The sequence below is a fragment of the Xyrauchen texanus genome, chromosome 15, assembly GCF_025860055.1.
Source record: "Xyrauchen texanus isolate HMW12.3.18 chromosome 15, RBS_HiC_50CHRs, whole genome shotgun sequence".
Lineage (NCBI taxonomy): Eukaryota > Metazoa > Chordata > Actinopteri > Cypriniformes > Catostomidae > Xyrauchen > Xyrauchen texanus.
In genome coordinates, this window is record NC_068290.1 from 28,903,828 (window position 1) to 28,928,258 (window position 24,431).

General features: G+C 38.7%; 1 protein-coding gene across 5 annotated transcripts in view; it reads left to right on the forward strand.

Moving 5' to 3' along the window:
* The window catches only part of LOC127656088 (rap guanine nucleotide exchange factor 5-like), a 78,744-nt gene that overhangs the window by 49,268 nt on the left and 5,045 nt on the right, over nucleotides 1–24,431 (forward strand). For 4 of the 5 annotated variants that reach the window (XM_052144257.1, XM_052144260.1, XM_052144261.1 and 1 more), the window contains 14 exons: nucleotides 11,725–11,803; nucleotides 13,082–13,226; nucleotides 14,684–14,781; nucleotides 17,085–17,115; nucleotides 18,345–18,423; nucleotides 18,607–18,756; nucleotides 19,175–19,272; nucleotides 20,969–21,091; nucleotides 21,251–21,429; nucleotides 21,715–21,805; nucleotides 21,989–22,039; nucleotides 22,315–22,402; nucleotides 22,859–22,923; nucleotides 23,021–23,075. In XM_052144257.1, the coding sequence (XP_052000217.1) occupies nucleotides 11,725–11,803; nucleotides 13,082–13,226; nucleotides 14,684–14,781; nucleotides 17,085–17,115; nucleotides 18,345–18,423; nucleotides 18,607–18,756; nucleotides 19,175–19,272; nucleotides 20,969–21,091; nucleotides 21,251–21,429; nucleotides 21,715–21,805; nucleotides 21,989–22,039; nucleotides 22,315–22,402; nucleotides 22,859–22,923; nucleotides 23,021–23,075 (1,332 nt within the window). Of the gene's footprint in view, nucleotides 1–11,724; nucleotides 11,804–13,081; nucleotides 13,227–14,683; nucleotides 14,782–17,084; nucleotides 17,116–18,344; nucleotides 18,424–18,606; nucleotides 18,757–19,174; nucleotides 19,273–20,968; nucleotides 21,092–21,250; nucleotides 21,430–21,714; nucleotides 21,806–21,988; nucleotides 22,040–22,314; nucleotides 22,403–22,858; nucleotides 22,924–23,003; nucleotides 23,076–24,431 lie in introns of all 5 variants that reach the window. The other variant, XM_052144259.1, reaches the window with a different exon arrangement.

The window sequence follows — 24,431 nt, forward strand, 5'->3', positions numbered from 1 at the left end:
AGAGGTTGTTTTATTGTTTTGCCAAATAAAAGGTACCCAGCCATCTGTATCTCCCTGCAGAGCTGGAGCTCCTGGCATGCATTCTCAGTGCTAATACAAAAAGCAATAAACAGTCGGAGAAATAGTATATGCTCAGTAGCGGTTTCATACATTTGGTTATTTTTGTGCCTGTGTTTCAATGATTGTTTATCCTTGCTGAAAAATAAATAAAAATAAGCTGGTTTGCTGGTTTTAGCTGGTCTCCAAAGACATTTTACAGGTCATGCTGGGACACCTGCTAAGACCAAAAAGACCAGTTGAATACTAGTTCGTCCAGACTGTGAGACCAGCTACATCAGTTTATACCAGATTAGACCAGCAACCCGTATTAGGCTGGTTTAAATTGTTTTTTTCAGCAAGGAAAACAATTATTCTATTATCAAACATACACTACTTGGCCAAAAGTATGTAACACCCCCTTCTAATGAAAAGGTTTGCGTAATTCAGCTACACCCATTACACCAACGGGAAGTATTGGGTAAATGACTTAAAAAATAGTAATTCACTAAAAATTACAAATTATTTCTTCTTATATTGTAATCAGATTACTTTACTTTTTCAATGAATTAATTAATAATCACATTACCAGTTACTTTCTAAAACACAATTCATAAAATGTCTTCCTTGTTCACTGTTACACACAAGTCATACACACAACACCTTACATTTCTCCTTCACAATGACTCGTTATGGAGCCATAATTAATATATTCTACATAAATAATATATTAGAAATAATCATAACCCTATAACGTACTAAAAAGTAAATTAATTCAAAGTCAGTAACTGTTATCGGATTATAAAAATGTAAAAGTAATGTAAAAGTAAAAGTCACTACTCTCGACATTGTGTCGATGTAGTGACACTAGGGGTTAAACTTGGGAGCCTGCAGGAAGTTTATGCCCCCCATCTCTCAGCTCGTTGCCAAGAACCTCAGGAGGGCTTTGAAGCGTTCCTGAGATGGGTGACCCAGAGGTGAGGAGACCTGTAAACTAGGAGATGTACACAGACCACTCCATCCCCCGGTGGAGGGTCAGGAGGATTTTTCCCTTTTTCTTTGATTTCACGGCTTGACCAGGGGGCAACGGCAATTTCATTTAAAAAAAGAGCAGTTTCCTAATTTTCTGGGTCACACACTCGTGTCTACGGCCATTGTTGTCATGACAGCCATACATCGAACACTCGCAGCAGGGGCGCTGCGGAAGCGAGTCCTCCGCCTTCGCACACCCAGCTGCTACACTCACATATCCACAATCAGGCGTATGCGACATGCCACGAGGACGCCCAGCCTCCTCTCAGACCGATCTTATGTTGGGTACGTGGAGTGAGGTAAGTGCTCTAACATCTCTCTGCCTCAAGTTGCTTGTGTTATTGCTGGCACTCCAGAGGTTTCGGCCGTTGATCCAGGGCAAGCACGTGTTAGTCCGGACGGACAACATAGCGAAGGTTGCATATGCAGTATCTCACAAAAGTGAGTACACCCCTCACATTTTTGTAAATATTTGATTATATCTTTTCTTGTGACAACACTGAAGAAATGATACTTTTCTACAATGTAAAGTAGTGAGTGTACAGCTTGTATAACAGTGTAAATTTGCTGTCCCCTCAAAATAACTCAACACACAGCCATTAATGTCTAAACCGCTTGCAACAAAAGGGAGTACACCCCTAAGTGAAAATGTCCAAATTAGGCCCAATTAGCCATTTTCCCTCCCCGGTGTCATGTGACTTGTTAGTGAAACAAGGTCTCAGGTGTGAATGGGGAGCAGGTGTGTTAAATTTGGTGTCATCGCTCTCACACTCCCTCATACTGGTCATTGGAAGTTCAACATGGCACCTCATGGCAAAGAATTCTCTTAGGATCTTTGCCATGAGGATTAGAATTGTTTCTCTACAGAAAGATGGCCTAGGCTATAAGAAGATTGCCAAGACCCTGACACTGAGCTGCAGCACAGTGGCCAAGACAATACAGCAGATTAACAGGACAGGTTCCACTCAGAACAGGCCTCGCCATGGTCGACCAAAGAAGTTGAGTGCACATGCTCAGCGTTATATCCAGAGGTTGTCTTTGGGTAATAGACGTATGAGTGCAGCTAGCATTGCTGCAGAGGTTGAAGGGGAGGGGGATCAGCCTGTCAGTGCTCAGACCATACGCCACACACTGCATCAAATTGGTCTGCATGGCTGTCGTCCCAGAAGTAAGCCTCTTCTAAAGATGATGCACAAGAAAGCCCGCAAACAGTTTGCTGAAGACTAAGGACATGGAATACTGGAACCATGTCCTGTGATCTGATGAGACCAAGATAAACGTATTTGGTTCAGATGGTGTCAAGCGTGTGTGGCGGAAACCAGGTGAGGAGTACAAAGACAAGTGTGTCTTGCCTACAGTCCCTATTGAGCATCTGTGGGGCATCCTCAAACAGAAGGTAGAGGAGCTCAAGGTCTCTAACATCCACCAGCTCTGTGATGTCATCATGGAGGAGTGGAAGAGGACTCCAGTGGCAACCTGTGAAGCTCTGGTGAACTCCATGCCCAAGAGGGTTAAAGCAGTGCTGGAAAATAATGGTGCCCACACAAAATATTGACAATTTGGGCCCAATTTGGACATTTTCACTTAGGGGTGTACTCCCTTTTGTTGCCAGCAGTTTAGACATTAATGGTTGTGTGTTGAGTTATTTTACATTTACATTTACATTTATGCATTTGGCAGACGCTTTTATCCAAAGCAACTTACAGTGCCCTTATTACAGGGACAATCCCCCTGGAGCAACCTGGAGTTAAGTGCCTTGCTCAAGGACACAATGGTTGTGGCTGTGGGGATTGAACCTACAACCTTCTGATTACCAGTTAAGTGCTTTAGCCCACTACGCCACCACCACTCCAGGGGACAGCAAATTTACACTGTTATACAAGCTGTACACTCACTACTTTACATTGTAGCAAAGTGTCATTTCTTCAGTGTTGTCACATGAAAAGATATAATCAAATATTTACAAACATGTGAGGGGTGTACTCACTTTTGTGAGAGACTGTATAAATCGGCAAGGCGGTTTAAACTCACATCACATGTCGCAACTCACCCGCCATCTCCTCCTTTGGAGTCAGCAGCGACTGAAACCACTCACATTGCTGGCGAACTCAATCGAGCAGCGGACATGCTGTCGCTACAGGTGACGCTCAGAGGAGAGTGGAGATTCCTCCTCCAGGTGGTCGAGCTGATTTGGAGTCGATTCGGCGAAGCGCAGGTACACTGTTTGTTTCCCAGGAATCCTCCTACTGCCCAATATAGTACTCCCTGACTGAGGCCCCACTTGGCACACCACTCACCATGGCACACAGCTGGCACTGGGGCCTGCGTAAATATGCATTTCCCCTAGTGAGCCTGCTTGCACAGACTCTGTACAAAGTCAGGGAAGACAAAGAACAAGTCTTTTTGGTGGCACCGATCTGGCTCATGCTCCTTGCGACAGCCCCTTCCTTGCGAATTCCCCGGAGGAAGGACCTCCTTTTTCAGGGATGGGGCACGATTTGGCACCCACACCCAGACCTCTAAAACATCCATGTCTTGCCCCTGAACGGGATACAGTAGACACTGAAACTCAAGCCAGAGCTCCCTCTATGAGGCAGCTGTATGCCTTGAAGTGGCATCTGTTTGCAAACTGGTGTTTTTTCAGAGGTGAAGACCCACAGAGATGCACAGTCAGGTCAGTGCTTTCGTTCTTGCAGGAGAGGTTCCCCTCCACCTTAAAAGTGTATGTGGCTGCCATAGCGGCACACCACGATGCAGTAGATGGTAAGTCCTTGGGGAAGCATGACCAGATCTTCAGGTTCCTTAGAGGTGCTAGGAGGCTGAATCTACTAGGCCATGCCTCATTCCCTTGTGGGACCTCTATGTAGTTTTGCTTGGCCTACAGAGAGCCCTGATTTAGCCCCTGTAGTCAGTTGAGCTAAAAGCCCTCTCTTTGAAGATGGCCCTCCTGACTGCACTCATTTCCATCAAGAGGGTTGGGGACCTGCATGCGTTCTCTGTCTGCGATATGTGCCTTGAGTTCAGTCAAGCACAGTCACACGTAATCCTGAGACCCCGGCTGGGTTATGTGCCCAATGTTCCCTCTAACCTTTTTAGGGATCAAGTGGTGAACTTGTAAGCTGCCCCAGGAGGCAGATCCAGCCTTGTCATTGCTGTGTCTGGTACACGCTTTGCATGTTTACTTGGATCACACAGAGAGCTTTAGACACTCTGAGCAGCTCTTTGTCTGTTTTGAGGGAAGGGGAAGGCTGTCTCCAAACAGAGGATTTCCCACTGGATCTTGGATGCCATCACTTTGGCATACCAGGCCCAGCGTGCGCTATGCCCCCTAGGAGTACGAGCATACTCCACAAGGAGTGTGGCATCCTTCTGGGCCCTGGAGAACAGCGCCTCTCTAACAGAGATCTGTAGAGGAGCAGGCTGGGTGACACCCAATACCTTTGCGAGATTTTACAATCTCCAGGTTTAGCCAGTTTTGTCCCGTGTGTTAGAGGGTACAAACATGTAAATAAGCGGGCAGCTGCTGTACTTTTTCGTCCATGTGAGTTCCCGGGACAGGAGAACCCTGAATGTCTTTCCTCCCCCAGGCAATGGTAGGCAAAATCAGCAGAGGAATTCGATTCCAGGCCCAGTACTCATGAAGTATGCCCTGTCAGGTCAGCTCCTGTACTTGTGATAGGTGCTCCATATGTGGTGGCTCCTTATCGGTAATCGCATATGAGGTGTTTTCCATGGTACGGTTTACTTGACGGTAAACCCGTGTATTCCCTTGGGCAGGGCTCTGTTCTGCCACCAGTCGCTGTGCTTGTAAAGCTCCTCCTTTCCAGGTAGGACCTACCACGGGACTCCTTTCCATGTGTGGTACTTACTGGTTGGTAAGTCCATGTGATGTGTTCTCCACATGGTAACCTCCCGTCGGGCAGGATGTGGTCTCCGCAGTGTCCTTTTCTCCATAGGGAAAAGAACACCTTCCCCGGTGTGAATATATCTTGGTCCCAGCTAAGTGAAGCCACATAACACAGTTCAGCTGGTTGTAGCATATTGTATAGGGAACCCTAGTGTCACTATATCGACACAACATCGAGTGAGTGACAGATATGGAACGTCTTGGTTACTGTTGTAACCTCTGTTCCTGATGGAGGGAATGAGACGTTGTGTCCCTCCTGCCACAACACTGAACTACCCGCTGAAACGGCCAGGACTCTGTCTCGGCTCCTCAGCACAAACCTGAATGAGTGAATGCAATCCGGCTCCTTTTATACCCGTATGTCCGGGGAGTGGCATGCAAATTCCACTCGCCAATTTTCATTGGCCTTTTCTCAAATGTCAGAGGCGATTTGGGCTCCTAAGTTCAACCCCTAGAGTCACTACATCGACACAAGGTCTCGTTCCCTCCATAAGGGAACATAGATTACAACAGTAACCGAGACGTTTTGTAATTACATGTTCAGCAAGCACATGTGGTTTTGGTGTTTAGGTGTCCACATACGTTTGAACATGCAGTGTATGCAGAAAGAGTAATGAGTTAAATTTTACACTGTAACAATGAATCTTGTGAATGTAAAAATGGAAATGATAACCAGAGCAGTGTTTTGTAATGCAAGTAATTATGTTTTTCTGCATTCAACCTCTGTTTGTGTGTATTTGCACGAGGATACAGAAGTACACGAAAATTCTGTGAGTAGCAGAGGAACCCATTTTTAAACAGAAAAGTCACTTTGCAAAGCATTATTTAGTGCACCACTCTGACTAAAGATAATTTTCTATTACACCACATGCAGTTCCTATGTTTATTACAATAATAAATAGAAGCAGTTAATGTAAATATTCTGAAAAACATCTAGATTAATTTGGTTACTGTCTCTTTTGGATTATTCTGAGACAACATAAAGCATAAAGGTTTGAAAATGAATTATTGAGCTTTAATATTGTTCACTATCCAAACCTTAGCCCATGTTGCACAAACATGATCAAGCTCAAGCCCATATGTCCCTGTAAGGGATGCTTATTGGTTTTGCTAACCTGATCCAATACCTTCTATTTCTGCCTTAAACAAAGTCAATCACCTGAACAGTGCTTGGGTCGTATCTGTGCACAAGGCCTGCTGAGGGAATTTGGCAAGTGCTGATCAATGAGTAGTAATCAAACCTTGTCCACTTGGGTGACAGAGGGACTTGTGAAAATGGTTTCATTGATGATAACTTACTGAATACTCCCACACAAACCCTGAAAATTATGAGCTGTCAGGACTCGCAAAGCTTTATGAGAAGGATTTATGCAAAACAGGAACAATTTGGTTAAAGTACTACTTCCTGACATCAAAAACTCAAGAACAATGTGTTATTGTGTACACATTCTTTTTAAAGACCCCATTAAATCCAAATTTGTGTTTTGTGGTTATTAGTATTATTACTAATAGTGACTAGTATTAGTCACTTAGCTTTGAAGCCATCTGTGTTTTCCTAAAAATGTACCAAATTAACCTATTGCAGATTTATGCATTAAAAATTAACAGTCATTCTCTTAGATAAATACAAATATTGATGATTCATGTTGCACTACACATTTTGTCCATTCAAATTCTCTCTAGAATAAGAATATCACCCAAATATTCAAGTGATTTCGTGGGGTCTTTTAGAATCTAGAAATTGCAAACTAAAAGTGACTTTCTAAGTGGTTTCAAGTCAATCATCTGACAGGACCTCTCATTAAGTGTAACAGTCTAATTTTTTCCTGCATGCTCCGCTTCCTTGCATGCATCTGTCAATATCATAAGCAGCTGACTAGACATGTGCCTGCAAGCCATGAACTACAGAATCCCTCAGCTGTCCATCACAGCATCAGCCAGCTGCTTATTTGACCTCCAGTGTCATTGAGGTGCTCAATAATGCTACGTTTTTTTCACATTTGTTTTCGAGTCAAGCTAAGTCTGACATTTCGCCTAGTGTAGGAGAAAGAACTCGAGAGAGCTTGTACAAAGAGGACACAGCTAGACCTACTTTTCCACTGAGTGCAAAAACAAACAAAACATTGGTTCTGCAATCGCTTAGCGATTTTTATCCACATTCTGCTGAAACTGTTCGCAAAACAACTTCCTATCTAATGAGATTTAGAATGAAATCTTTTAAGCTTCCAGATGTTTTGGTATTCATAATGATTGAATATGGCATCTTCTCAGGAACTATCTGCAACTTGATTCTGAAAGGCTAAGGGGGAATCTCAAACCCAAGTCACATTTAACCCTAAATAAATAAATATACATTTTGAAATGTACAATAAAAGGAAGCCCAATTTTTTGCATTTTTGCATCGACAATATCAATATACACTTTCACTTTCAGCCTAAAGTCTCATTAACCTAATGGGTTTGGACATTTTATTATGTATTTATTTTTTAATACATTCATTATTCTCAATGGTTATTCTTATTAGATTCTTATTACTTTAGTAAAGTCATGTTTTACGGCAATGCAGAAAAATACTGTAATACCATAATTAAAAAGACAAAAATCGATATAAGTATAAATTAAAAGCAGTACAACAACTTCTACCATATGAATAAATCATTTACAATTTACATTTTCATTCTACACTCTTAGTCATGGTCAGTTCAGTAGTTTGCTAGACATAGGATTATCATAAAGTAAAAAACTGTATTTCCCATGGAAGTCAAGCATGTCTAATCCTTTGCTGGTGTGGCACTTCTTTATAGCAGAGGGGCATTCTGAGGTTTTCTAAGTAAAGTGGCACCTGGTGCTGCAGCAAAGTCCTTCATTTTTTCAGATAATGAAAAAATAATCCTGTTTTATTGGTAGCAAAAGAAAATGATCTTGTTCTGGAGAATAAATGAAAGAGTGAAGAGTAGGTCAGGTTTATCTGCAACCACAGAGAGAAAGTGTTAATGAGAATGCCTCTGCAAATTAGTGCTTACGTGTGTGCGTTTTTGCATGTAGCTGCATGTTAGAATATTGAATGAGCATTGCTAATTTAACACTTCTTCGAGCATTGTGCTGTTGTACTGAACATTAGCATGTCTGTCATTGGGCTGTAGGCATGAGGCTGCAGGAAATCACAGTCATGCTGACATTTAATTAACCAGCACAAATGAGGGGATGATATGGCTTTTATACCACAGTTTGTAGCAATTATGGAACGGAGGAAGCTGGGACCGGCTTGACAAAACATGTAGATATTTATTGTTGCAGAATTCAGTCGCACACAATAAGGCCGCTTTGATTTTCAGATACACACAAGCTTCATGTGTCTCTCCCATCTGCTGCTGTCTCCTCTCCTCAAAAACTCCCGCCGCTCCATAATGGAATGCAAGACCGATGTGGCTCACAGGCAGAGCTCATTCACCACTTACCTTCCTGGCCTCGCTCTGCCCAGATGTCACTCTGTCCCACCCTGCTCGCCACACATTTCTATATGTAGAGTATGTAGAATACATTAAAGGTGTTGTTGGACATGCTGCTGCTGCTGCACAATTAGCGACGCATTCAATACCTGTGAAGCAGATCTAGACCAGTGGTGCTGGGAAGGAGGACGGTTTCAGAGAGAGAACATAGCGTGCTGCAGTGAAACGGGCTAACCTGCAAACAGCACATTTTAATCAGTTTAGGTTAAGATAGACAGGTTTGACTGCACTATGCTCAAATGTAGAGAAAGGGGAATGAGAAAATGTGATAGTCCCTATTTAATCTAATTCAACTAATAATCATAAAGCTTTGAAGTAATTTTTTCAATGTTTTAGTGTTTGGTAGTTGCTGTGTTTTGTCTTTGAATGCAGTATTAAACAAAATTAGAGCATAATGATGCATCGATTGCAGTATTGGTAGATTAATTTAGTTTTGTAATACTGTGCCATTTGCTTGCACTGTAAAAAGGTGTGACTCTGGAGTGGAAGTGTTTTGTGGGGCTTTTTTCCTGTTAAAGCAATTTGGTATCAGTTTCAGGGCATCATTTTGGGGTGTTTGTTATGTAAACCTTTCTTGTCTGTCAGTGAGCAAGCACCATTGGCTGCGGTGTGTACAGCTGCGCTCTGCAGATTACCATAATGTTGCAAGCGGTTCAGTAGAGCAGAAAGCACAAAGCTCAGGGAAGTAAGTGTGAAACTAAGGAGGAATTTACAACAGTGCCAATGCAGCACACTCACACTGCAGCCAGCAGGAAGAGTGGCACTAATAGGATTTACAGCTTAAGGAGGAATCCTTCAGTCACTATACACCGCTCCACAAAACACTCACTCATTCATTATTCTCTCATTCTCTCGATCCCTCCTTCCCCCCTGTTTTGCTTTGGATTGCATAATCAGTCTATTTCACTGTTAATTAATGTCAGAGTGACTCTGAGAAATGACTGTAGAATAAGTACTACGGCTTTGTTTAATCGCAGATTCAGGCATCCACAAAAACTACATTTATAATAGCTAAAATGTTACTTATTACATAGTCCTTAGTGTTTGGACATTTAAGCCACACTTTAAAATGGCTGCATGTCATTGGATTAGATACCAAAATATCAAACCAAGTGGCATTTATTTTAAAGTTACATAGCACAAGCACACTTTTCAATCAAAGCATTTAACAAAAATATGTTGTTTTTTTTCTTTTTTAGGTGTTAAAATTGAAAAGTATATTAATTATTTTATAATTTAAGACGTTTTGGACACGTTCTTGATGTCAAACATATACTGGAGCATGACCATAATTAATGATGAACTACATCTGTGAAACACAACATTAAGTGAACCTCAATGTGGTTGCATATGTTGTAAAGACTTGTCTGTTCTGTAAGCTGTCTAAATTATTCACAATGTTGGTTTGAGAAGGAAATCTGATCAATTTCATACAAATTTGTATTTGATTTTGCATATAATGTCCATTGATCCTTAAAAGAGTAGATTGATTCATTTTGTTCTTGCATTCGAGCATGTTTAATGAATGTATATAATATTTCCTCTGTGGCTAATTATGAGCCATTTTCTCAAATAAAGAATATAACTTGTTCAGTTAACGGTGCCTTGCAATAAGTCACCCTGCAAATAATTCATTTTGTGTATCTCACACTGCACATATAATATCTTGAAAGACATCTAGATCAGCTTGATCAACTATGCTGATGACATGTGGTAACTTGCAAGGTTACTAAATGCATTGGAAAACCTTTACAGTGTTTGGTGTATTCCAAACCAGCACCCGTATGATATGATAAAATACAAATATGATAAAGCATATGTAAAGGATGTCTATTGAGTTTGCTCACCTGAATGAGGTTAAGCAGAATATTATTAATCCTCTACATTGTTACATTTGTTGGAAGGTGTCCAGATTGTCCAGAAGCTTTCTAAATTATTCACAAGCCAAAAATGGATTATGATATGATAAGGGATTCAGAAGCTCCAATGTAGAGATTCAGACGATGTGTAGATAAGATGATAGTATTGATTGATGTCTGTGAGAGCATATGCTTAAATGTAGGTTACTGCAGAGCAAATTATAGCAGAATGAGGAGTGAATGCACATCAGTCTTTATGAGCTCCCTCTCTTTTTTCCATTTTCCAGTAATGTCCCTCTCTTTTTTTTCAATTCTCATCTTCTTGTTCGCTAGCAATATGTAAAAGCTCATAGGATTTCTAGCTCATTGGATTTTAAACAGTTACAAAATGAAATTTTAGTCAATGTTAAGGACTGACCGCCTTGGTCACCATTGTTGTCACAGTCAGGGACATAAAACTGAAAAGTGAAAGCGATTCTATCATGGAATGCAGCTACAAAGCTCATCTTGCCAACCATACCATATGGATATAAAATACCAGTCATTTATAGAGTACTTCACAATGAGTTTATATGAACTGTTCATTTATCAAGTCTTGTTATCCTTATATGAAATAATTGAACCATAAATAGTCAGTGCATATAATATGCTCTGCATTACGAACACCACAACATTGACAAGCATGATAAATCATGTAATGAATGGCTAATAAATTCCTCTGCATCTTTTCCAAATGTACTGTAATCCTTTTAGCATAAGTTTATAAAACCTGTGTTTAAGTTGGGTCTAGTACTGTTCTCTGAGCAAACGTTCCGTCTGTCTGCATGGCAGATAAGGATTGCCTCCATCACTGCTTATTGGGATTAAAAACATTACCAGTCTAGTTCAAGGACACCAGCAATGAGTGAATACTTCCAGAGGAAGATGAAGTATGAACGGCATCGGCAGAGTACGCTTCCAGGCAGACTCTAATTAAAGTGGAGCAAGAGCAAAGTGTGTGAAAGAGAGAGAGAGAGAGAGAGAGAGAGGGAGAGAGAGAAAGCGAAAGAAAGGATGTCAGAGAAAAAGAGGGAGTAGATGAAAACAAACATGCACATTAAAATGCTCGTTGTGTTTGATTCAGTCGTGCTGAATTTTTCATGACACTATACTCACTGGAGTCTTTCTATTCATGATCTTAATGTGGCTGCAGTCATTTGCATTATAAAAAGATCAATCTTTAAATCTTCTGTAGAATATTCTGCATTTGTATGTGTTTCTTAATCCATTGGCATTGTCCTCTAAAACTCTTTTCTATGTCAAAGTTTGCATAAATCTGTGTACATTTTCCCACTTTAATATAAAATGTCTAATGTGTATTGCATGTTCTGTTCATTTTCAGAGAGTCTGTTGGATGACTTCCTGCTCACATACCCTGTGTTCATGTCCACCAGTGACCTGTGCCAAGCATTACTTGCACAATATCCTTTATTTACATGCATTAATACTGATACAGGAGTGGTGGTGGCATAGTGGCTAAAGCACAGGGCTGTTAATGAGAAGGTTGCTGGTTCGAACCCCACGGCCACCACCATTGTGTCCCTGAGCAAGGCACTTAACTCCAGGTTGCTCCGGGGGGATTGTCCCTGTAATAAGGGCTCTGTAAGTCACTTTGGATAAAAGCGTCTGCCAAATGCATAAATGTAAATGGTGCTGCAATTCATTTCTACCTATATTTCAACAAAGTATATTGTAAATATACACTACCTTTCTGGAATAACTAGGAATAGTTTAACTAAAAATGAAAACTTTGCTATCACTCTCATTTAGTTTAAACCCTGTATGATTTTCTTTCTTCGGCAAACACAAAAGGAAGAATTTTCAATGATGTCCCGTTCTCTGAATTTAGTACAATGGCAGTTGATAGAGACTCAATTTAAAGTTTAAAAAAGTTCCCGAAGTTGTAATAAAAGTAGTCCATGTGGCACATGCTTCATATTCCCAGTCTTCTGAAGGCATACAATAGGTTTAATTGAGAATCAACACAAAATGTAAGTTGTTTTACTTCTTGAGTGAAAAACGCAAAAAGCACTGCTTAAGCTATGGCAGAAGTCAAAAGACAAATAGAAATAAAGCTTATAGTTTTTGTCAACTTTTTATACAAAAATTTTACTTTAGAAATTCAAGTGTTCTTGATACCTAAGCAAATGAAAAAATATTTCGTACTGATATTTCCACTCTTCATTAAAGGGATAGTTCACCCAAAAATTTAAATTATCTCATCATTAACTCACCCTCATTCTATCCCAGATGTGGAAGACTTACATTCTTCTGCTGAACACAGATGAAGATTTTTGGAAGAAAATCTCAGCTCTGTTTGTCATTTCAATGCAAGTGAATGGTGACCAGAAATCTGAAGGTCCAAAAAGCACATAAAAGCAGCATAAAAGTAATCCATAATTATCCAGTGGTTGCTATATGATAGTTGTGGGTGAGAAAGAGATCAATATTTTTACTATAAATCTCTACTTTCACTTTCACATCTGAAAGTCACATGTTGTGCCTGTTTAGTATCACTTTTTACATTTGAAAGTGAAAGTGGATATTTATAGTACCAAATTTAGCTGAGAGCACGTATCAAGTCTGTTATTGAACCTCTCTTAATTGAATAAAGATATTTAAGCCTCAGGCGTTTTCTCTTCCTCTGAACTATGTTTTTGTCTAGTGTAGATTTGTTGCCTTAACTGCTTCTGGTTCACCTATTGTTTAAAGAAAGGACAAATGAAAGAAGAAGGGAGTGAGACTCTGCTCAGGAAGCGAAAAGTGCTGCACCTGCTCTCCCAGTGGAGCTTGCTGTGCACAGACCTGCCGCAGGATGACGAGCACGCCAAACTCTTCCTCAAGGTATGGATGGAGAGAGATTGTGGGAGGGAGGGAGATAGAGAGGGAGGGAATTATTTTTGGAAATACAAAACTGCCAGAAGCCCCTAGAGCATTTGATTTCTTAACACCAGCTAATGAGTAAGAGAACGCAACATTATTGCTGGCATCAGATGATTCTGAAATGCCCTCAGACTTTTTCATTATCATGCACTGTATGTTTTTTATTGAAACCTCGGGAAGTCGAGGCTTTGCATTTTGCAAGTGATGACATTTCAGTCAATATCCGATATATCTACATCGATTGCTATAGACTTAAAGCAATATTCTGGGTTCAATACAAATTAAGCTCAATCAATAGAATTTGTGGCAGAATGTTAATTACCCCAAAAAATAATTTAGACTCATCCTACATCGAAGTTACAGAGTGGCAATTACAATGGAAGTGAATGGGGCCAATTTTTGGAAGGATTAAAGGTAGAAATGTGAAGCTTATAATTTTATAAAAGCGCTTACATTAATTCATCTGTTAAAACTCATATCTTATTTGAGCTGTAAAGTTGTTTAAATCATAATTTTTACAGTCGGTTTAGGGTTTTAGGATTAACTGACAATGTAAAATTGGCTGTAATTTTACACAGTAAAGGTTAGTAAGCGATTGTATCACACTTAAATCATGTTAACATGCATATTGTTTATGTCTATTTTGAAATAGTGAGTATTTTCACTTTTAAAGATTGGCCCCCATTCACTTCCATTGTAAGTGGAATTACTGCAACCTAGATTTGAGCTTTATTTTAAGGAAAGGAGGGGCATGTCAAAATATTTTTTTGGGGTAAACAATATTATGCCAGAAATGCTTTCAATTGAGCTTAACTTGTATTAAACCCGGAATATTCCTTTAAACATCACTGTGAAGCCAAGAGGCATACTGTAAGGGAGTAGCAGTCATTTTCGCTAATAACTCCGGAACGGTATGGACTAGAATTTTAGTCCTCCTCTGATTCTTTGAGTCTAGCCAAAAAAAATTATATCTCCAATTTCATTTCCATGTATAAAATTTTTTAGAATAAGAATTTTCTGAAAAACTTACTTTCCTAGGCCTTTTGTCTTATTCACAAGACATTTGGTGAGTATCATCTAGAAATGTTCCTGACAAAAAGTTATCAAAATACATTTTATTGTATAATAAATTTGATATATAATAGATATCAGTCAGTCAGTACTTTTTTTTTTTTTTTTTTTTTTTTTTACAAAACTTGGTACACATGTACAACAGGACATGCTGAGGGCACATGCTACATTTCTGATACTAGAGGGCTCTATAACTTAAAATCTTATTTTGCAACTTCGATGAAAGAAGTTGAAAATCTGTTCTTTCAAATTTGTCTCTTTTGGTCATGTTCTTTTCACATGTGCTTGGACCCAGATAATAACCTCTTGCGACTTTATTTATATCTTGTGTTCGTTTCAATTTGCAGACCCTGTACAGATATGTTCTAGATGATCTTTATGAGTTCCCCTTCCTGGAAAAAGATCTCAAAGAACTTCAGAAACTTCTGCGGATGCAACGCAGACAGTGAGTCACTTCATAACCACAACCAGACCACATGTGATGTAACAAACTACTCAAATTATCCCTGCTGACTTCTGGGAAGCACTTTGTTACGAAAATTCTTGATATTTTGAGGTGCATTCATAATTTTCACTCAATAGCGTCCCTCAGAGTTTGCATTGCCTATAATACAAAAGACAGAGTGATGCCTTCTAAAAGACCCATCTGCATTTTCAAGTTTTATCCCAAAATGAAATGATTTCCTTTCTTTTTTTGTGTGTTACCTGGGAGACAGGAGGAGAGAACAGATATATATTAATGGAGTTAATTGATATTACAAAGACGCTGTTGTTTGTGATTCTCATCTCACTGTGTGTTGACATTTGAAGCCCTCCTCAGTCGTTCCCCACCCAACAGACATTCTGCTGTGTGTGATAATGGAGCTTTAATTCATTTAACAAGATTTAGAAGACTGTGGATTTAAATGACCTCAGCTCAAATGAAAGAACTGACAGATAAGCCAGGGGAACAAACATATTTTATGTGGAAAACTCTTAAATTCAGAACATTAACTAACTAACTAATAAACTAACTAAAGAAACAACATATTAATCAGAAATTGACTGTTAACAAGTTGGATACATCCAAGAACATTCACAATATGTGCTCTTATTTACCTGAAACAGGCAAGGCCACACAATCGTATAGGATATAAGGATATAGTGGTTGGCAGAGGCTTCTGCTTGGAATTAAAAGAACAGTTCACCCAAAAAATGTAATTCTTTCATTATCTACTCAACCTTATGTCATTCCAAACCCATATGATTTCTGTTAATGTTGCAAAGGATATATTCCGTTTGCTGATTTCAATAAAATAACAATAGATAGTGACTTAAAAGAGCAACCAAAAACGGCATAAATGTCAATCAAGGCAAATCACTGTTTAATTCCTGTAAACCGCACTAATGAAACATCACGTCATAACATGTAACCTCATTGGTTGTTGTGTATCTCATGACCAAATGTCGTGACACAAGAACCAATGATGTTTGATGGTTTAGACATGTTGCCATATTTGATTATAATCTGTTTATTGGAGTTGATCAATCAATTTCATTTGATTTGAGAGTGAATAATGACATTTAATTGATTCCTGATCATCAAACAAAGTGATCGTATGTCTTCAGAAGACTTGGAAAATGACATACGAGTCTCATGGACTATCACCATCACTACCAGCTGCCATTGTATGGAAACCAGTGTTAGCAACGCTCTTTATTGTGTTCTGCAGAATAAAGAAAGTCATATGGGTTTGGAAAAACATGAATGTGAGTAATAGTTTTTTTTGGGGGGTTTTACATGGATGGCTACAATTTGTATCTTACCACTTATAAAATGTACAGATTATCTTCTAAAAAGTGTGGAAAAGCCAGAAATGTCTTGTTATAATGGTTACTACACTCCTGTTCATAACTACACTAAAGTCAGGGTCAGGCATTTTGGGGGTCATAGCCTACATCTTTATAGCTGACAGAAACACTGCACAAAAGATTAGGAAAGTTGGACTTCCATGTTTGGGTGTAACGTTGCTTTTTAATATTAGACCAATACAAACAGATAAGCCCAACAAACTTTTGCACTACCAGATTAACACCTACTCCTAAACACACTTTTGGAATAACTGTACAGTTCTAAAAACTATATATTAACACAAAAGGAAGTATTGGAAATATACAGCAACCACAAAAAACACAAAAATGTGAAATAAATCAAAACTGTCTAAAATTTTAGCTTCTTCAAAGTAGACACCCTTTGCGTGAGCTCTGCTCACTCTGGGTATTCTCAGAAATATAAATTCAGTCAAGTATGTCTAAACTAACTAGTGTACTGTACAAGAGCTCTGATCCAATGTCTCTGTTTATTATGCATCATTCCTAGCAATAACCTCCCGGCTACACATCACATGCCTGCTGGTGCTTCATTTAAGTCCAGTGATTAATGAGAGTGGCATCAGATGGGGAATACGAAGACTATAAAGCTCTCTCTTTTATCAGGCTGTTCGATCAAAATGAGGTGTGCATGGATGAGAGCATTGTGCCTTTTCATTTAGATGCGGTCATCAGTAAATCACCACGTGTCAGATTTTAATGTTAGCGCTGATCATGCAGTCCTGATCTGAATGAGAGGGCTTTTTACAACTGCTCCTCACAGCGGGTGGGGGATGCCAGCATTCAGCATTGATATAATGGCACATTTATATTTCAAGGGATCCCTCTTGCTCATTCTCTTTTATAATTTATTTCTGTCTCTCTTTCTATGTCTATCAGCACTGTAGATGAGTACTCACCACAAAGCAAGGTAAGAGTTAAAACCATACATTATATTACCAGCACAAAATTTCAATGATACCACCTCAATGTTCACAGTGACTAACTAGTCATGTTTTAAAGGGGTCATATCGTGGAAAACAGGAATTCACTTGCTCTTTTGAAATTAAAGCGGTAGTGGAAAGCTGAACTCTTAAAGCTATAGCAGCTAAACAGGTTGTTTAATTTAAAAGGTCAGAGAGAGAAGTTTGAATATTGTAATATAAAACTAAATTACATTTAAATGTGTTAATCAAGTATATAATATGGCCCTTTTAATAATCTCTACAATGTAGAGAATTGAGAATTTTAGTGTTAACACCATCATGGCTTATTTTAGCAGGCTGGAATGATGACCAATCACTATCTAGGACTAGAAGTATTTGTTTTAAATTGAAATATTCCTCATGTTCAAAATTAATATCAAATATTCTTTCAAAAAGTCTTTACCAACTATAAAAAGTTTAATATTGTACTGGGTGGCTGTATTATTCTAGAGATAGGCCGATATATCGGTTTGACCGATTAATCGGTGCAGATTGTTGCTTTTTGGAACTATCGGTTATCTGCAATATCTATGCCGATATTTTTTTATTTTATTATTATTATTATTGCTCCATTTTGCTCCTCCAGAGGATTCTACAGTTAGAATGTCTTTGTTCTACAGTATAATAGCGGCCTCTAGTGTTAAAATAAATACAATCAGTGACATCTTGTGGGAATTTGTCTGTGTCTTTCATCATTTACAATATTCATCAATATTTTTATCCTCACTTTAATGCATATTTTGTTATTTTGATTAAATAAATCAAATGTTCTATATTTAAAGTGAGAGAAATTATACTATATGGAAATATGTCATCCGCACATTTCCAACTTCATATCTTGTGAATAATCATACAAATCCTAATCTGGTGAATTACACCAAATCTTCATTATTATTAGTATCATTGGGTTTTTAGTTGCAAAATAAATAGCATCTGGGATTTTTACCACTTATGTCTGTTCCTGTCATAGAAAGGAAAGACTAAGAAAATGTATTAACAGTCTAGAAATCGATTTTAAATCAGTTATTGGTTACCATTTTCAACCACCTTAATTATTGGTATTAGTTAAATACACTATCTGTCAACCTCTATATTATACACATATCAGACTCTCACTATTGCTTCGAGGTGTGTGTTAACTTTTTTCAATGCCGTTGTGTTTGCAATGTTTCAGAATAAAACTCTCGTCCATCAGTTGAGTCTGAAGGAGAGCTGGCACCCCATGAGAGGAGCTCAAAGGGAGAGAAAGGAAGGTAAGCTCATCAGATATTCCCTCATATTTCTCTTCTACACACTCAAAGCACTCTGACTGCCTGCAGAGCTACTGGCGACCAGTGGCAGGTTGTTTATGAATAACAGCAAGTGAGAATCTTGTTTCACAAAATTTTATGTGAACTGGTGACTGACCGTTGCAGTGCTGCTGTGTGTCTCCTCAGTGCTGTGCCGTGTGTACGTGACCATAGACTCATACGTGAGTGTAAAGACACACAGCGAAGTGAGTGTGCAGGAACTGCTGGGGACTGTGGCAGAAAGGCTTGACTGCCCTGAGGATGACATGGTGCTTGTCGCTGTCACGTATACTGGAGGTCTGAATGTGTAGAATATCTGTTTTCATATTGATTGACAGAGCTGTAGCTTTCTATTTGTGTATGAGGCATCCCATACTGCAGGGTCACTACTAACCTCTGTGGGCCAAATACATTATTTAATTTTTTCCTCTTTTCTTGTGTATGCTACATAGTCAAAAGTATTAATACCCCCTTCTAGTTTACAGTTTTAAAGTAAATAAACCTCTGAATGGCTCACTTATAGTTGTCTCTGCATATTAGGCAAGGATAGGAAAAAGTATTTAAACACCAAAAAAGTTACAGTCTTCAGCTTTAATGTCCATGGTTTTGAAATTAGATTCTGAACAACCACATATGGGTGTCCACAAAGTGAGCCCTGCTGCATATGCTTATTCTCTGCCATTGACACTTCCTCTCTATTGTTCTCTCTCTCTAGATAAGGTTCTGCTTCAGTCTGATCAGTGTGTATTCTCGGCTTCGCTCAGTGCTGCTGACAGGCTGCACATTTGCAGAAGAGACCTGACTGAGATCATGGTGAGACTGTTCAAATAAATCTGCTTGATGAAAATGCTCTCATCATTTACTCACCCACATGCCAATCCAGATGTGTATGACTTTCTTTCTTCTGCTGACCACAAACAAATATTTTTAGAAGAATATCTGAGCTCTGTAGGTCCATACAATGCAAATCAACAGGGTCAAAAACTTTGAAGCTCCAAAGCACATAAAAGTAGCATAAAAGTAATCCATGTGACTCCAGTGGTTAAATCCATTTAGTAGCAACATGATAGGTGTGGATGAGAAACAGATACATATTTAAGTCGTTTTTTTTTACTATAAATCTCCACTTTTAGACAGCCTTCTTAAGTGCTCTTCTTTATTTGTTTTTGGCAATTCACATTATTTGAGCATATTGCCAGCTACTGGGCAGGGAGGAGTATTGATAAAAAAAAGGACTTAAATATTGATCGTTTCTCACCCACACCTATCATATCGCTTCAGAAGACATGGATTAAACCACTGGAGTCATAAAATTACTTTTATGCTGCTTTTTTGAGCTTCAAAGTTTTTGGAGCCTGTTGACTTGTATTTTATACATCTGCAGAGCTGAAATATGCTTTTAACTATCGCCGTTTGTGTTCATCAGAAGAAAGAAAGTCATGCACATCCTGGATGACATGGCGGTGAGTAAATTACGAGAAAGTTTTTCAACTTTTTTTGGTTGAACTATCCCTTTAAAGAGGCCATGTTCTACACTTTTGTGGCCTTTTATTTGTTCCCTGAAGTCCACTTATAATTTTGTTTGGGCAGTCAATTTAGTACAATTCATAATAATAATTAGAATAATAATAAAAAAAAACATTTAATCATGCCCCTGACCTTCATGTACATTTCTTAAAAAAGATCTTTGGGTTTGTCTTAAACACACAAAATAGTAAATATTGATATCTGAGATTATTTTTTATTAATTAAGCGGCATGTCATGTAATAATTGAATCACATTTGTAATTGATTGACAGCCCAAAATATTATTCAGGGTTTCTTACTCCAAGAACAGCAATAATTTATAAAGACTTCTATTTGTAAATTACTTCTGCTTTGATTGGTTAACTTCCATCTACAGTACCAGCATAATTCATATTGTTATCATCATTTCTGATTAGCCCGCTTAAACATACTTTTCATAATTGGTTGTCTGGACTGGGGAGGAAACTTTGCTTTTTGAACCTGAGAGTATAGCTGCATGGTACATTTAGCTTTTTTATTTCAAGAGCAAGGAAAACCCTGTTTTCCATGATATAGCCAATAAAAAAAACAGACAAATAACTCCGTGGTTCTCAACCAGGGGCCCTGGGCCCTCAAGGTGGCCTCAGAAATCATCCAAGGGGGGCCTCAAGATAATTTATATTGATTTAAATTAATTTCTAATCATTATAAGATGATTTAAATTAATTTATATTGATTGAGAACAGCTAAGAACTCAAGAATACAACATAAACTGACATTATATTTCTCACTCTGTTGAAAATGCACCACTGAGCGCTCACTTAGACAAAGTTTTTTGATGGAGGAAGCTGACCTGTGAATATTGTCCTGGTCAGTGGGGGCTTTGAAGTCAAAAAGGCTGTGAACCACTGAAAAAATACACTGTACAATGAACTGTATAATGCACTTGCACTGAAGCAAATGGATGAGTGATAGTTAGTGTATGAATGTTGTGTTCTGTTAGAGTCTCTTCACTGATAACGGTCAGCTGCAGCAGCGGTCAGTGAAGATGCTGAGCATGAACACGTGGGATGTAGCTGTATCACTCACCAACTGTGACTGGAGTCTCTTCAGTAATGTCCATGAGGTGAAGTCTCGTTCCCTCACACACACATTCACATTTCTGACTGCAGAACTGTCAGTCTGAACAGTCAGGGCCATTTTTGTCAGCATGATATAAGTATTTTTGATAATATTCAACAAGCAGACAATAACAATAGTAATGTGATTTGTCATGACCCTGTAGCAAGAGCTGGTGTATTTTATGCTGAGCCGCGATTCAAGCACTAGCCACACGGTGGCGCTGGAGCAGCTGCTACAGCGCTGTAATGAGACTCAGCAGTGGGTGATGACTGAAGTGCTTCTGTGTCCGACCCTCTGCAAACGTGTGCAGCTCTTCAAGAAATTTATCAAGATCGCAGCTCAGTGAGTGACAAACAAAAAATATACTTAGTTCATTATATTTTCTATCCCTTAACCCAACCCTAAACTCACACAAATGGTTTTGCAATATTTCCTCATGGGAATTTGTTGATCCCAACAATGTTTTTTCTGTCAGCATTATTTTACTGGTATCTGTAAATGCTATTTCTTATCATATTTCTTTTATCTCAAAGCATTTGGTGTACATACCCGCATGCTCATTTTGTTTCCTCTTTTCTTGTCCTCCTCTCTTTCCCTTGTTATCTTATTTTTCTCAATTTGTATTAGCTGTAAAGCACAGATGAACCTGAACTCATTTTTTGCTATCATTATGGGATTGAACAGTCCAGCTGTCAGTCGACTCACTCAGACTTGGGAGGTAGGATGATGCCAACCCAATACACTGACACACAACACTGTGTATAGTATGTATGTATGGAGTTGTTGTGTTGCAGTCACATTGTACACATCAATCTTTATTTGCCATGTATTGTTTTTAAAAGAAACCAGAGTGTACTGCAAACTCCTCTAAACAGGATCTGTGATTTGGCTTCATTTCCAGAAAGTCCCTGGGAAGTTCAGGAAGCTGTTCTCCGAGCTGGAGAGCCTGACAGTAAGTGATTATCTCATCAGGATTTTAAGTTGCCTCCTGCAAGTTCACCTCCTGTTTCCTCCTGCTAGATCATTTTGTGCTGCTTACGGCTCATTAGAATGTAATATATAAAGCCATAAACATATCAGAGCCTGTTTCCTCCAGGGAGGAAACAGCAGAAGAAGGGATTCAAGACAAACCAGATGGTGTTATTTTGTAACATAGTGCACATCGTTCGTTTTACAAACTTGTGCAAATATGTACTATACACATTAATACTCTGCCATGATCTGCAGGACCCTTCTTTAAACCACAAAGCCTACAGAGATGCCTTCAGGAAGATGAAATCTCCCAAGATCCCATTCCTACCTCTGCTTCTGAAAGGTGCGGCAAGAACAAATGAGTTCTGTCTTGTTCTGTGCTGTTTAACAAGGGTCTAACTTATGATTCTTTATAACCTGCACACAACATGTCCTAACTGGGTATGATTTCACAAGTTTCCAGCATTAAGCATTTTGTCTGTCTGAACAAAACTGCTGTGAAAAGTGACACAATTAAAGCTAGTAAAAAAAACAAAAATTAAGGTTTATTGTACTGTTGTGTGAAGCAATCTTTTGGAGCAATTAAATGTAACAGTGGGCGGGGCTACTCTGTGTTCTTCACTGCGATTGTGGTTTCGGAGAAAAAAAACTCATATTTGCATACATATTTATACTCTTCATCACAACACACATGTTTAGGACACTGTGTGATTCTATTTAAATGGGTTTCGGCTAGTTCTCACACCCTTCACATGTGTTTCTGTATTGACATCTGTATAAATATCTTCTCTTTGAACAGATATTACTTTTATTCATGAGGGCAACAAAACCTTTCTTGACAACCTGGTTAACTTTGATAAGCTAGTAAGTGAACAACAGGCCTTATGAATATTATTTTACTTGGAAAATTAATGTTATGTCTCATCAAGTGAAGTGAATGTAAGGTGTATTTTGTGTACAGCACATGATAGCAGACACAGTGCGGATCATAAGGCAATGTCGGACAGATCCTATGGGTAAGTGCTCAAATCACTTAAGTGTGTTATTTCTGTGCCACTAGTGTAATGGTAGCCTACTTGCTAGTGCATCCGACACCCATACTGGGGGTCATCGGTTAGAATCCTGGGCAGGTCGATTAGGACCGGTGACACTGGTGCTGTGACCCAGATTGGATTGAGGTTTAGGTGGGTGAGTGTAACAGTTTCCAGCTGGTACGTGATAACTGTGCAGTGTGTAAACCTCACTCTCCTGGCCTTAAGAGATGCACTAGCAACTGAGGCTAGAGGCCATTGCTTTATAGCCTCCTTGACTCCCATGCCTGAGTAAGACCCGTGACACTAGCATCAAAATTATTGTGAAAAAATGACTGTTTTCAAACAGGATTCCCATGTACAGTGTTGGTAAATTACTTTTTAAAAAGTAATCCTCTACAAATGACTAATTACCTCAAGTGTATCTTAAAAATTATAATCAGATTACTTTACTGATTACTTCATTGAAAAGTAATCACATTTAATTTAATTTAGTTTCTAAAACACTTGTCACAAACATTTTTTGTTTTTCCACTAAACAGATTTAAAACAATGTCTATTTTCACCTTGTCCATTGTTGCACACCCTTCAGCTGTCACAGAAATGCAAACAGAAATACATATGAATTTACATTTTGATTGTATCACACATTAAGAATATAAATATTTTTAACCTAAGTAATATACTTAAAGTTATTATTTTAATTGAATGTCAGTAACTGTAATCTGATTACAAGAATTTAAAATGTAATGCATTACACCACTTTTCACACCTAAAAGTCATTCGATTACAGTAACTAATTAATTTGTAATCCAATTACACCCAGCACTGCCCATATAATGTAAAACCACCCCCAGCCTTTGCGATTGGGCAAACAGTCCCAGCCAAAACTCATGTCATTGGTTAAGCCACCATATGTCAGGCCACTCAAGCACTGCAGAGCCACAGTGTTTATACATTTTGTGGAAATCAACTTATGAAAGGCTTACTTCAACATAATAAACTGGGATAGGAGAGCTACATTGCAAAAATTACACACATCACCTTTGACTTGCATGGCTCTGTATATAATTCTGCATAACCCATATCTGTCTCTGCTATAAAAAAAGTGAATGGCCAAAAAAATAAATCAGAGTTTGGATTTAAATAAGCAGACACTTCAGAGACTATGATTGGAGCATCATTGCAGTGATAAATATGTTTCAGCTGGCAACAATTCTTTTAACCCGAACTGATGCACTGTGTAGCTTCTCATTTCTTAAACAACCATGTCTGAAGATATATAATGTGGTCGTGGAAAAGAGGTTACTGTGTTTCAGATGGGGCAAATTATTAGCCTGC